At 32.1% G+C, this 15335-nt stretch overlaps 2 protein-coding genes across 2 annotated transcripts; both read right to left on the bottom strand.

Moving 5' to 3' along the window:
- Nucleotides 1–11078: 11078 nt before the first annotated feature.
- On the bottom strand, nt 11079–12416 carry LOC107029912 (UPF0481 protein At3g47200). Its single transcript, XM_015231351.1, has one exon. It carries the CDS (start codon nt 12414–12416, stop codon nt 11079–11081), a length of 1338 nt encoding a protein of 445 aa, XP_015086837.1.
- Nucleotides 12417–14216: 1800 nt separating this feature from the next.
- LOC107029913 (ethylene-responsive transcription factor ERF024-like) lies at nt 14217–14907 on the bottom strand. The gene has a single exon (XM_015231352.2). It carries the CDS (start codon nt 14823–14825, stop codon nt 14217–14219), a length of 609 nt encoding a protein of 202 aa, XP_015086838.1. The 5' UTR covers nt 14826–14907.
- Nucleotides 14908–15335: the final 428 nt, after the last annotated feature.

A 15335-nucleotide genomic window follows, 5' to 3' on the forward strand; every position in this document is an offset into this window, starting at 1 on the left:
TTTGAGCTAAAAATACAATTTTTCACAAAATATTCAACACTTCATAAATAATTTTGTACACCAAAAACTTACAAAGAAACAATTCCTTTACCATAAATCAACTTATTTTCTCTTTTTCACTATATTTTTGGTTTATCTATTTTTGTAAAATGACTCAATTACTTTATTTAGTCAACTTTATAGAGAAATTTGGAAAAAAGGAAAAAAAAAATAACAGAAGACAGAAAATTAAGATAATTGTCATGTCATATATATAAAAAAAAAGGTAGATGTGAAGGCTTAAAGTACAACACACAAAACCAAACATGTAAAGGGTATCCTATGCTGTTTTTTTAATTAAAAAAATAAATATAAATATTTAAATTATCATTGTAAATTAAAATAAGATTATAGTAAAAACTCATAAACTTCATATTTTTTCATCCTTCTAATTAAATAAAGGGAAAAGAAATAAATATATTTTTGAACTATCATAAAATAGTGTGCAGATGTCCTTTGTCATATTTTATGGACATTGGTACTCCTGCCGTCTAAAAACTAGAACGTATATGCCCTTCACTCTAACGGAAGACTAAATAGGGACACGTGACACAATCTTATCCATTGATCTGAGGTCGGATCGGTGGATAATTATGACACGTGTATGTCAGTTAATATAAAGGGTATATATGCTTTAGTTTTTGGACGATAGGGGCACCAATGTCGCTAAAGTATGACCGAGGATGTCCGCATACCATTTATAATAATTCGAGGTATATTTATTCTCTTCCCTTTAAATAAAAGTAACTATTAAAATAGATATTAATATAATGCAACAATTATTCACTTGTCGATGACTTTGAACTGTGCTAATTAGCTTGTTGTCCCTAATCTATTTTCCCTATGTTGTTCTTTTTTGTCATTTTCCTCATTAATTAAATGCTAATTAGCTTTTATTATTGGGCTTAGGTCAAATTAACTATAGGGAATCCCTTAATTATATTGTGCATGCATATAATCGTGACAAACATTATACTTAATTAAATCAATTTTGTCTAGAATTTTACCTTTGATCTTAATATTTTAATGTCTAGCAGACATAATTTGTGTTTACAACATAATTATTATTGTAACAATTTGGGATCTTAAGCCAAGTGGATTAACCTTTTTTTGTCATTACTATTACTATTACAATTACTAGTATCACTATTTATTTTTAAATTAATTCAATTAGTTTGTAATAATGGAACTTAATGTACACATGTGATGCCATGACGAAGAATAGACCCATTCTGTTTTAGTTTTTGGACGACAGGGATATCAACGTCCCAAAAATTTGATAAAGGATATATCTGTATATCATTTACGATAGTTTGAAAATATATTTATCTTTAAGTAGCTAACAAAAAAAATAATTGTATAAATATCTTTTATATCGTCCAATTTATATTGTGAATGCACTTTATAATGAAGGGAATGTGGAAAGGTGGAAAAAAAAGTAGTCAAAAAATGATTGTGTGTATATAAAGAAGATATATTTTGTCTCTCTTTTAATTATTTGTGTGAACATATATATATATATATATATATATATAAAAGACAAATTAAAAGTTTACTACTCCATATACGTAGTGTTCATATTCACGGCATAAATAAGAGGTTGTTTGATTATTAATATAAAAGATAATAATTTCGAAATAAAATAGAAAAATATATTATCTCCTATTTTCTAGACGAGTTTTTCACTTGAAGGAATATTGATTGTATTGAAGTGTTAACCTAATAAGGGAATACATGGGAGATATATATAGGAGATATAGGAAGGAGTACTAATCCTAATAGGACTAGGATTAGTACACAGTAAATACTAATATTATTTAATACTATTTATTTAATACTATCTGTTATTATCCCCCCTCAAGCTGAGCTGAGCGGAAGCGAACGGAAGCTTGGAACTGAGGTAATCGTGCTGTCAGCTCGGGAGAGGCTTGGTGAGAATATCAGCCGGTTGTTCTTCAGTGGGTACATACTGCACAGTCATGGTGCCGGCCTGAACTTCATCGCGAACAAAGAGACAATCGGTATCAACATGCTTCATTTTGGTGTGTAGGACGGAATTCTTGGCCACACAAATGGTTGATTTGTTGTCACAATAGAGAGCAGGAACAGTGTGAGTGGCGCGGAGTTCGCGAAGAATATATGTGACCCACATGGTCTCAGCAGCAAGAAGAGCAACGGCACGGTATTCAGCTTCAGTCGAGGACCGAGAAACCTTGGGTTGTTTTTTTGTACACCAGGAGATCAGGTTCGGCCCCAAAAAAACGAGAAACCCCGATGTAGATTTTCTGTCATTTTTATCATTCGACTGAAGCTGAATACCGTGCCCTTGCTCTTCTTGCTGGGTGGGCAGACGAACTTGTGCCAGGAAGAACGTACAGACCATGCTCACAGGGGCCCTGAAAAATCACCCTCTTGGTAGTATTGTCTAGGATCTGAAAATCATTAGAGGTGAACAAGAGTGAGCAATTATTGTCTTTTGTGAATTGGTGAACTGAAAGGAGATTGGATTTAATAGAAGGGACGTGGGTAAGGTTACCTAGGTGAAAGATAGCGGTGGGGGTTTTAATGGTACCCGTGCCAGTGTGAGAAATATTAAGGGACTCACCGTTGCCAACAGTAATACCATTGGAGCCATGATATGGATTTGGAGCGTTAAGCTTGGATAGATCAGAAGTAACGTGCATGTTGGCCCCAGTATCCAACAGCCATTCAGAGGAAGGGCCGGCTTGAGATGCATAATTGGCACGGTTGTCACTATTTCGGCTCTCCTCATACCGAAACCAGCAACGAACAGCGGTGTGACCTGTTTTCTGACAGATTTGACAAGTTGGACGATCCCGCTCGTAAGTGCCCTGCCCGCCGCTGGAAGATGACTGCCCGCCGCTGCCGAAGGAGTGCAGGCTGTTGTTGCTGTCGTGCTGCTGATCGTCGTACGGCGGACGACTGCACTGCCGACCGCCGTGCCCGCGGCCTCTGCTATTTCTGCCGTAGCCGCCGCGGCTCCCCTGCCGGCCGCCACCACGCCCCCCGCGATAGTTCTGGCTTGCGGTGAGGGCGGTGGCCGGCTCCATAACAGCGGCTTCTCGGAGAAGAAGTTTGCTCTCCAGATCCACGTTGATTTCTTCACTTTTTAGCCACGAGGAGAGAGTAGCCAGGTCAACGGGCGTTGGACTGATGCGAACCGCCTGTTTAATGGAGGAGTAAGCTGATGGGAGCCCCCGAACGACGCACATGACGAGATCTTTTTCGGGAATGATTTCGTTCACGGTGTCGAGGGCTGTGATGATGGTGGAGACCTCGTCTAAATACTCCGCCATAGTTTTCGTGCCTTTGGTAATTGTGTGGAGACGATCACGCAATTGAAAAATATGAGAGTGGGAAATTGATGCATAGCGTGTTGCGAGGGCCGTCCACAGGGCTGAAGCAGTTGTGTAGGATCGGACGTGTTTCTGAACCGTGGGAGAGATGACCGCAATCAAACATGATCGGATCTGGCCATCCACGGCTTTCCAGGCGGCATGGGCCGGATTGGTTTTTTCTGATTTGTCCGTGGCGGTGATGACTGCCGGCGGCGGTTCTGTGCTTCCATCGACGTATTTGAGAAGGTAATTGGCCTCAAGGGCTGTAAGAACGGTGATTTTCCATGTAGGGTAATTTATGTCTGATAATTTTTCGGGAATCAGGGCATGAAGATGCCTGAGAAGGAGTTTAACTCCAGAAGGAAGTGAATCGAGAGGATCCACCTCGGTTGTCATGGCTGCCGCCGCCCAAGAGAAGAGAGGGAACGATCGGTGCCCTAAAGAGAGAGAAAAAAAAAAACCTAGAGAAAAGAAGATCTAGGTTTTCTGGCTCTTGATACCATGAAGGAATATTGATTGTATTGAAGTGTTAACCTAATAAGGAAATAAACGGGAGATATATATAGGAGATATAGGAAGGAGTACTAATCCTAATAGGACTAGGATTAGTACACAGTAAATACTAATATTATTTAATACTATTTATTTAATACTATCTGTTATTATCACTCATAGTACTTCGATTTTTCAAATAAAATGCATGTATGCTCAAACACCAGATCAAAAATTTCCAAAATCACGATTTTAAAAATTCAAAGTTTTGAACTTCAAATTTCAATTTTAAAATCTATAATTAAACGGAGGCTTGATTTACGAAAAGAAAAGAGCAGCTTTTCAATCAAATTGGAAAGATATGAGAATGAAACAAACTGAATTTTCACATAGAGAAAAGGTATAAATGTCCCTTTCTATTTTTCATTCATCACCATTGTGAAAACATCTATTTATCTTTTAGTTTATGAATTTTAGTGGCATATATATATATATATATATATATATATATATTTCTGAATTTCATGTATATAAACTTTTATCAGCTTTGTTTGTTTAACTTTTGTATCTTGTCAATTGTCATGATAGATTTGTTAGCCCCCCTTGTGATATCCTTTGGTTAACCAGAGTCATTTTTAAAAATATTATCAGTGTCCGATACTTGTATTATATACGGTATTTATTAATTTAAATTCATGTCACGTAAAGTATATTACAAGAAAAAACGTTTTCGATAAAAAAATAACACTTTCATATGTAAAATCATGATGCCACCCCTAAATGATCCAAATTTATTTGAGACTTCAAACACTAGATAAACGATTAAAAAATAATAATAAGGTCATATTCACCTTACGATAGCCCTTAGTGGTAACTAAAGTGAGTTAATGAAATATTTTGAAAGATTGGAATTTAGGAATGTGGGAGTTTGAAAAGAAAAATATTATTTTTTCTTGAAATACTTATTTTTCTCTATGTTTTCAATTTTTTTTTGATTTTTCAACCTATTTATTATTTTGATATTCATCCATGATACTTACCTGCAAAAGGCAAAGTTATTAGTACATAATTTCTTATTTTTAATTAGAGATTTAAGATTTAAGATAGATCTATATGTGAATGATTTTTTTAATATAGGAAACACTTCTTCTTTATAGATTATGTGCAATGCACATCTTCACTAATCCGACTTGTGAGTTTCGAATACCAAAAATAAATATATATATATATAAAAATTTGTGTTATGTTCTACAAAATAACACTCCCTTTTTCTCGATATGAGATTTTATAAGATATGATATGCATTTTTAATTTTTATCAAAATCTTCTCGAAATAAGATTCTACGTAGCCACCCAGCCATCTCATCAATCCATCTAATCATCATCGTCATCAATACATTCACTTTAGAGATTCGACGTAATAACAAAACAATAATAATTAAACATATTCAATATAGTTCAACGTATCGTTATAATACCCTCAAATGCACATAAATGACACACTAAAGGGGTATCCTATGCTATTTTTAACCATCCATATTATTAAAATGTTTTCTCAGTAACTTGACAAAAACAAGAGATTTAATTGTATTTATAATTTGGTCAAAATTTTCCAAATATGTTACTACAAGTAGCTATAGCCATATGGTTAATATAAACTAGATTCTCATTGTACTTGAAAAAAAAAAATTAAAAGAAGAAAAGAATCCAATGTTGTCCTCTCCTTCATAGAAAGTACATAATCAAAATTTTCTTATAAAGAGAAAAAATTTTATGCTAATTTTCTTGGTCAAAGATAAGATTCCAAAATTATTTTTAACAACAATATATCACTATGGCATTCAAATTTTCTCTCTAATCTATTTCAATTATTATACGTTCTTTATAACAATCAAAACATACTGGAAAAAATGGTGCCGTTATAAAGAGGTTCCATTGTACTTCGTTTCAATTTATTGTCCAGTTAGTATCCAATATCCGCTTTGATCCTTCGATTAATATAAATTTATGTCACGTAAGGCCCATTCAAGATGGAAATTCTCCATCAATTTTTTTTCCTGCTCAAATTCGAAATGTCCAATTAAAAATAAGAGAATTCTATTCATCCCGACATAACTTCGAGAGTGATAAACTATTATATTGTTCTCATTCAAGTGAGACAAAATTATCAAAATAAACAAAGTAGAATCTGTCAAATTTATTGGAATTTTCATCAAACTAAGAAGGCAACAAAATGCCTGCATGCTATGACTTGGACTGTGCTTATATCTCTTTGCCCTAAACTATTATCCCCATGTTGCTCTTCTTTGTCTTTTACTTAGTTAATTTAATCTTAATTACCTTCTACTTGTTGGACTTAGGTCTTATTAATTATACTATACATGAGCATAATTGTGATAAAGTTTGGATTAGTTATATCTACTTAACTAGTCTATGAGGGAGGCAGAGGTAGGTCAATGAAATATCGAGGATGACAGATAATTAGATAAGACATGATATATTTATAGCTTATCGAGAATATGACTTTAGATAAAAGAATATGAAGGTCGAGGATTAATGTAGTAAATTCAATATTTTGATCGATCTTTATCCAGTTTTCCGTGTCAATACTTTTAAGTATTTCTCGCACATACTATCTTCTTCTTCGATTTTATTTTTAAATGTTGTTTCCTTGACTCTGGTTATTGCATTTTGTATGATTTTATTGTATTTTGTATGATTGCTATTTTTTTTCTTCATTATGTTCAGCATGACTACTGCACTATTGTAATTTTCATTCCTTATTTTTTTTCTTCACTATGTTCAGCATGACTGCTTCACTACTGAAGTTTTCTTTCCTTATTTGATTTCATTATGCTTAACTCGAGTCGAGGATACTATATTGAAAACATCACGTTTACCTTCATAAGATAGAGATAAAATTACGTATACATCATTCTTTCTAGATCCTACTTGTAATAATATTACATTTGATATGTTCTTGTTGTTATACTTAATTATAGTAGTCTATGGTTTTACCCTATATATGTAGTTTACTTAATTTAATCTTCTAGCAGATACAATAATTGCATTATGACAGAAATAATTAATTGTTCTAAGATCATACTTTATATATATATCTTGGCTAGGCCTAGTGGAGTAAGCTTTATCATTAATCAGTCAAAAGTCAAGACAATGTATCATTTTTTATTTCATATTAAGTGTATATTGTATATTTTTGGTGTTATAAACATTTTTTTTTTACATTAACTAGCTATATTGTTAGTTCTCATACATTCAAAATATTGTATGAATTTGTTTCTTGAGCTATCGCGCATCAAGTTGTGAATTACATACGTATCATATAAATTTCTACTCGATTCATTTTTTTAATGTGCCTAAAGTATCGATCAAACGTACTCGATATACCTAGGACCCATCATCTACCATGGAGTCGTTACGTTGAACATACCTTCATTAGAAATACAATGTTTTTGTTGAAATTCGTCCCACAATTTAGATACGGATTTATAATTTAAAGTTTACAGCTTTTATATGTCACATTACTCTTAATTATTTTTTCCTTCCTTTATATTCATGATATAAGACAAATATCACTAAAATGACATATAATTTGTTTCATTAGTAAAATATGTCTTGTTATATATTGTGTATTGATTGAACACGTACTATACTAATGTACACACAATTTATCACATAAAAAAACAAGACAAATAAATGACAATGTGATAAATAGGGGCAAAAAGATGAGGAAAAAAACAAATAATATAAAGCATTTAATTAAATTCGTTTGTGAACGTTCATATATGAAAAACAAAAACGAAACCAAATGAAGGTGAAGCATATATAATTATTATTGGGAAATTAATGGAGAAAAAAACAAGTATTTTTTGGAAAGAATAAATCACAAACGAGACAATATTAAAGACAAAATTGAGAAAAATAAAAGAATTGTATTTGGACTTTACTAGTTTAATTAATTTTAATTCGCTGCTCTAACGTCCATGCTGGATATGGATATATATCGAAAATCTCCCCTACAAAGGTCCAAGCCTATTAGATTTGACTATAAGATTTACCTTTTTAACATTACTTTCTGTCATAACAGAGTCGTTATTCCTTATTGAAATAGAAGTCTCTCGCACGGACGAAGAAAATGTATAAGTTGGGTTTCAATTTCATACTCTTATGGAAAGGGATGGTGTTGAGTTGCACATGGGCGGAATATAAATTTTGTGTTTCTTTAAATAATCTTAGACTATACTGAATGTACGAATTATTTTCTAGATTGAGTCTCAAATCTTATATATGCATCAAAAGATCTACCAAAATATGTACAAATGTTGAAATGTGAACACAATAACTCAAACAATGAATTTAGTGACATCTATCGATAAAATTTAAATTCGATCTTAAGCCACTATTTTATTCTCTATCAAAAAATTTCTTTGTTTTTAAGTCTCAAACCCGTCAAAACCTCTGATAAATGACAAAAAAAATCTCATTCATCACAACACATTCGAGCTCGTATACCTTTAATACATCCCAACACGTCTCTTGCACGCATGCAAATAATAAAATGTCACATTTGTTTTGTCTCAATATATTTGTTTTGTTTTTTCCTTTGTCATGTGGGGGCTAATTAGAACTTTAAAAATTTGTCTAAATGTACATGTGGACTCATACATAAATTATATACATTATGTCCTTATATTAAATGTTTGTTTTTTCTTTAACATATTCTTTACAAAAAATCATTTAAAAAATACATAAACTTTTAAAGAAATGTGAAATAACATGACTAAATACAATTAATCATTACAATCGATATTTTCCCAAATTTATATTTTGGTGCATCAGATTATCTTTTTTTCCTTTCGATCAAAAAATAATTAAAAAAAAATAGTAATAACCTTTTATTGCTAGTACAAATTTTGTAATAAACATTAAAAAGACAAAGGGCAATTCATGCATGCTCAAAAAGTAAATAGTTTGGTCAACTTCAGAATTTTATAGTGGACTTGCTTTAATTTAAATCAACAAAAAGGTACTTTGTACCATATTTTTGGAAATATTTATTAAATAGAAACTTATATTAAAAGTACTAAAAATCATATTTAATTAGAAGTACTACTATAAAGTTTGTGGTAAAGTGTTACGCATACTTCTGTTTTTAATTAAAAATTTTGTAATCAAGTTTTGAATATGAAACTGTTTTTAACCCTTCATAATATTAATCGCAATCATATTCAACAAATGGATTCAACCAAAACCTCTTAATAGAACTTTTTACCAGGATTGTTTCTATACGTAAAATTTATATTTGAATATCTGATTAAAAATAACGAAATTGTATCCATCTCACCACGAGTCGTGACGGTATAAATTGAGGATAGGAAGGAAATTTTGTTGAAGAGACACAATGTGACCACGTATTTAATTGCAGAACCAAATGTTGCATCTTGAACTTTTTAAGGGGACCATCGTAATAATTTTGTCAAAAAACTTTTTTCTTATTGAAAGACAAATATCACTAAAGGACAATACTTTTGTTTTATAACAAATAAGATATTTTTATTTAAATGCAATAATTATTTTTTTTCTATTCTTTTTAATTATTACATATATATATATATATAAATATTGATTTATAGTAAATCCAAAACGTGTTTGGTGGAATTCTACGTTAGGGACAAACACTTGTGACAAAAATGTAATGTTATTCATTGAATCGAGTTATATAAGTATTTTCGATGTCTTTTATAAAAAGAAGTAAAGATCGTCAGATATAAACATATCTAATCAGTAATTCGCGAGTTAATTCGAACAAAAAATATTTTGCGCGGATTCTATATACAAATACGAATGCATGTTGAACCAAGAAATTCAAAAAAATTATATTTGTATAAAAGATAAGATATAGTAATATTTACCTATATGAATAGAAAACTTTACCACATTACTAATTAAGAGCTAATCTTTTCTATTAATAAGTATTAAGGAAGTTATTATGATCACTGGGCCTTGTAACGTGGGCCTGTAACCCAAGTGGGAGCAATAAGGTGATGGAACACTAGGCCCATTTGGATGGTTAGTGGGCTTTGTTTAATGTTAGCCTTGCCCCTATCCAAGCATTGAGTTGGGCCTTGTTGTTGTGTCCATGCGACGGCATGGGCGCCGTGCCCTCTCCTCAAAAAGGAGGGCACGGTGTCAGGCTGGTTTCACGGAGCAGCGATATTGTCCTTCTTTGTGTAGTGGAAGGATGCCGGGCTGGCGCTTTCACGGCCCCTAGCTTGTCGAGATGGGTACTCCTAATTGGACCTTCACCTTTTTTACTCCTCTAATTTTTTTCGAACTATTTGCTAGTTGAGGGCATTTTTGAATTAAAAAAAAATATAACGACGAAAGCATTTTTGAACAAAAAACATAAGAACAGGGGGTATTTTAGAATCAAAATTATAACGTAAAAGGTAAATTTGACCAATTTCAAATAATTTAAGAGCAATTTCGTCATTGTTACCTTAATCTAAAACCTTCTCTACTAACTATAATAGTCGTATATAAAATAACATAATGATTAGGACTTAAGAAAAATAACTTATTGGTGCTATTCTTGTCGGTACGAGATTGTTTCACACTTTGCAGTGCTTATACTTCTCACCTATCGAAATTCTGTTCAAAAACTTCGTTCGAGAAAATTGTTACATGTAATTCCAACTAACAAGAAAATAAAAAATCAAATTCCAAGCTCATATATAGAATCAAAGCCCCAAATATTCATAATAACAGGGGTACTTTAGAACCAAAATTATAAGGTAAGGTAAATTTGACCAATTTCAAATAATTTAAGAGCAATTTCGTCCTTGTCACCTTAATCTAACCTTCTCTATAACTATAGTAGTCATATATTAAAAAAATAACACAATGACTAGGGCTTAAGAAAAAGAGCTTATTGGTGCTATCCTTGTTGGTACGAGATTGTTTCACACTTTGCAGTGCTTATACATCTCACCTATCGAAATTCTGTTCAACACTTTGCAGTGCTTATACATCTCACCTATTGAAATTCTGTTCAAAAACTTCGTCTGAGAATCGTAATTCCAACTAACAAGAAAATAAAAATGAAATTCCAAGGTCATATATATATAATCAAAGCCCCAAATATTCAAATAATTTGCAAGTCAAAAATCAAGAAATAGGGTGAACATAACTCAAAATAGAATAAAGTGTTTGTAGAATGGCCAATACCAATAGCACAAGAGCAGCCAATGCTGAAATAAAAGACCATGGTGAACTAAAATAAGTATACTTAAAACTTGCCCAATGAACATGCCAACTACTCTTATAATAATCATTCACCTTAATAAACAATTCCAACAAGTAACACTCATCAATGTCAAACATAACATCTTTCCCAAGATTGTTGATGAAATTAGCAATTTCATAATCTGTCCCAAAATAATTCTCAATTATATTGCAATCACACAAATACTCAACATCATGTTGTGTGTTCACCAAACAATCAAGAAATGTTGCATATGTTGTCATGTGCTTTGAACAATCTACATGACATTGCTCATATGCCACACAATTTATCAAGAATGAACTCATGAAATCATCTATTGTGATTGTTGGCATCTCAATGAATCCATTATTGAATTTTATAGCCAAGAATGTCTCTTCTTTCCTAGGTCTAAGCTTGATCCCCGCGCGACGAAGCTTTGAGATGCATTGTATGACATTTGTAGGTGAATGATCCCTTCTATTTTTTGGCTCAAGAAAAATGTAACTTGATCTAAGAAAATCAAGTAAATGTTTCCCTTCAAGATTACTAAACTTTTCAACAACTTCATTAGGTCTTTGTAATGTGTTGTTAAAGAAAGTCAAAGCTAATTTGGCTAAAGGAGGAGTATTACTTGATTGGCTAATAATATTGGTAAAGTCAAACAAGAATTGAAGTATGAAAAATGGGATTTGATTTTCAAGTCTAATTAAATCCCTCAAGAAAAAAGGATATATCCAAGACATTGAAATTAGTGGATCATCTTTTTCAATAGGAATTACCCCTCCAATTTTTCTAAAAAGTTCAATTATAAAACAACCATCAAGTACCAACATTTCAACAAACTCATCTTTGTTGAGAACTATTGCCTCAGAGTAACATTCTCTAGCTCTCATTTCAAATGGTTGAATTGCCTTCAAATAGTCCTCTAAATTAAGCCCTTTTTCCATTGTCCTCTTAACTAAATTGCCCAAAAATCGCCATTTATGCTCTTCGATCATCTTAACGTTGTCTTTTCCACGATGGTATGGACCAATTGACACGATTTGAGGCTCGTAGGATCGACCATTGACATTAATAAAACTTTGAGGTACACGAAAAATGCAACAAGAACTCCGCCCCGCAGATTCACTTAGGAGTTGAGGTGGTTGGGAGATCTTTTGTTGCATCAACTCTAGTCGAGTCTTGTTTATTTCCCAATTGATTGTTACAACATGTTGATCTTCAATTGAAATTTCACTCATTTTGAATTTTGATGTTGAATTGATATGTGCATGTTAGCTAGTATATAGTGAGTTGGAGAGTGTAATTATTAAGAAACAAAATGATTGAGAGGTTAATATTTGTTTATAGGCAATAAATTGAGCACCTTTAATTATTTTATTGTTAAAATTGGTTGGAACTAATTAGAAAACAATTAAACATCACATGCAAGTTTTGTCAATTGATTGATAGGGAAGAGGACTAATAGGTGCATATATTGTGGTGGTCAATTCGAGTTTAATATTCATTTATATATTACTTAAAATTTTACTGATAAAATATTAAACTGTCGTCTAATATTTGTATAACTTACATCAAATTTTAGATCGTAATCTCATAAAATTTTTAACTTTAAAAGAAATATATAGACTATGATCTCAATTTATTAAAAGTTGTCAAAAAAGAGAAGAAAGAGCAAAAGTGTCATTATTGGCTAACTTTTCAAAAGAATTAACAAAAAACTAATATTTTTTGGGCTTTATGAATCACCTTGAGCTTTATGAAATTAGCTCGAAACTCATCTATTTATCAAAATATACCAATATAAACGAAATCATTAGAATTAAAATTTTAAAAGACAATGAAAATATCAAAATATGAGGCAAATAACAGCTACTATTAATAATATTGTAATTTTTCCAATTGGACTGCTCTAACACGTGGCGGCTGATTGTAGATTTATACGTTAACGTGAGGTGGACTCAGAATTTAAAAACAAAGAATGAAACCACTAAAGAAAATTTAAAGTATTGCTAATTAAAGTTAAAAAATCAAACCCAAGTAATCTAATAGCATAATAACTAAGTAACAAACTCAACAAATGCCCCTCAACCAACCTCTGTGTGTATATATATTATTATATAATATAAAGAATAACCCAAAATTATCTAGTCAGATAATCTTCTCATTTTATCATTAATGAAATAATTTATAAACATACAAATATGTGTGTCTAGCGCACTAATAGTATATTTTCTCTCTTTCTTTGGTATACTATATCTCCAGACAAACACTGTCACATAAATTAGAATAGAGAATATAATATTATCGATGTTATCCAATAGAAAAAAAGAAAAAGAGAGAATAGAAAAGGGGGCAGAATAGTAAATTACTAATTGGAAGGTTAGTTGTACAAAACCCTAGTTAGCTAAAATCTAGACCTCAATGATCCTAATTGAGAAAACTTTCTAAAATTGGTTGCTTCCACCTAACAAAACACAAATGTTAATGTCTCTATATAAATATCTGTGCTTAGCTTCAAGTTCAAGCTTCCAAAATTTATAACTCATCTTATGGTAATTAACATTCTTTGCTTAACACGAAAAATTATACTGTGTAGATAGATCAAAACATTTTTTTTTAATCACATGTATGTACTATATATATTGTGAATCCTTTTGACACTATATACATATGTACATTTTAAATATTTGATATATTGCCATTCATAAAATCTTGATTATAGAACACCATAATCATATCTTTATCAAACAAGAACAAAATAGAAGATTAATAAAAATAATGAAATTAAGCAATTAAGGAAGAGGGTTTACCCTGTACGCACCCAAAAAGTAGCAGTTGCGACTTTCCATTGTCTAACGAACAAGAAAATAATCAAGAAAGTAAAACACAAGTAGTTGCTTCCTTTGAACCAAAACCCTTTACAAGCAATAAAAGAACATTGAAATTAACACACACATAATTATAATTTACATATATATTTTACTTATTTAAGTTCAACATTATGTTAAACTCATGTTGCTTGTAGAAATAGCAAATTATTAGGTATAATTCCACAAGTTTTGGTAGGTAATAGTAGTTTGATCATCATCATCATGCATATAAAACCTTGGTGGACTAAGTAACATCCCTTCAGCCATATTAACAAGAACATTTGGCATATCAAATATCAAATCCTCATCCATAAACTCAAAATTCTGAATTTCCACATTCTCCATTTTACCCTTTTCATTAATTACTACCTCCCTATGCACCGCAGCCGCGGCTAACAACGCGTCCCCGGCTGCCCCAACAGCTGCAGCCGCCCTGGCTGCAGCTGTCTGGATGTCACGAGCAGAGCTCGTGGCAGGAACAGGAAAAGAGGCAGCCGAGTTCGGGAAGTTAAGATCCGCCTCGGGACCTTTTAGGGCTATGGCCGCCACGTCATACGCGATGGCGGCCATTTCGGGTGTCGGAAACGTCCCGAGCCAAATCCTATTAGGGGATTTTGGCTCGCGAATTTCTGACACCCATTTTCCACTACTTTTTCTTCTCCTTATTCCTCGGTAAACGGGGTGACGCCCTGAATAAGATTTATTATCGGGGGCAGTACTAGAGTTATTACTGCCCCCGATAATAATGTTCTTTCCACCATAAGTAGTAGTTGTCATTTATAAATATATATAAAAAATTTGTTTGAGTATAATTAGGGTAAGGTTCTTGGAAATTAGGGTTAAGATTATTGAAATGGACTAAGGAAGCCATTTATGGAAAGGGAAAATTTTGTGGATTAGAGATGAAAATTGAAACCAGTTATTGATGAACTTGCAAGTGAGTGTGTTTTGTGTGAAGGATTTTGGTTGTAAGGCAAAAATGGTGTTGGATTTGTGAGTTGGATACTTAAGTGTTGGAGAATAGTTACCTTTTTATACATTTAGAATTAGGTTTAATAGTACTATTATCTTCTTGTTGTTTTGATGATTAAGATAGTTATATTTGTGAACCAACACGTAGACATCTCAATTTGGTCTCGATTACTTTGAAATTTATTTATATTGTGTTTCGTGGACATTTGATACTGACGTGTCAAAAAACTTTATTAATATCTCGATGATCATTTTGTAAGTTGAAATACTGTCCAATTGATGTGCATACTCAAAATTGAAATGTTGTTATTATCA

This window comes from Solanum pennellii, chromosome 9 (assembly GCF_001406875.1).
Source record: "Solanum pennellii chromosome 9, SPENNV200".
NCBI lineage: Eukaryota > Viridiplantae > Streptophyta > Magnoliopsida > Solanales > Solanaceae > Solanum > Solanum pennellii.

Excerpts from the sequence above, each read along its gene's own strand:
- LOC107029912 (XM_015231351.1), bottom strand. The coding sequence starts at position 12,416 with ATGAGTGAAATTTCAATTGAAGATCAACATGTTGTAACAATCAATTGG.
- LOC107029913 (XM_015231352.2), bottom strand. The coding sequence starts at position 14,825 with ATGACAACTACTACTTATGGTGGAAAGAACATTATTATCGGGGGCAGT.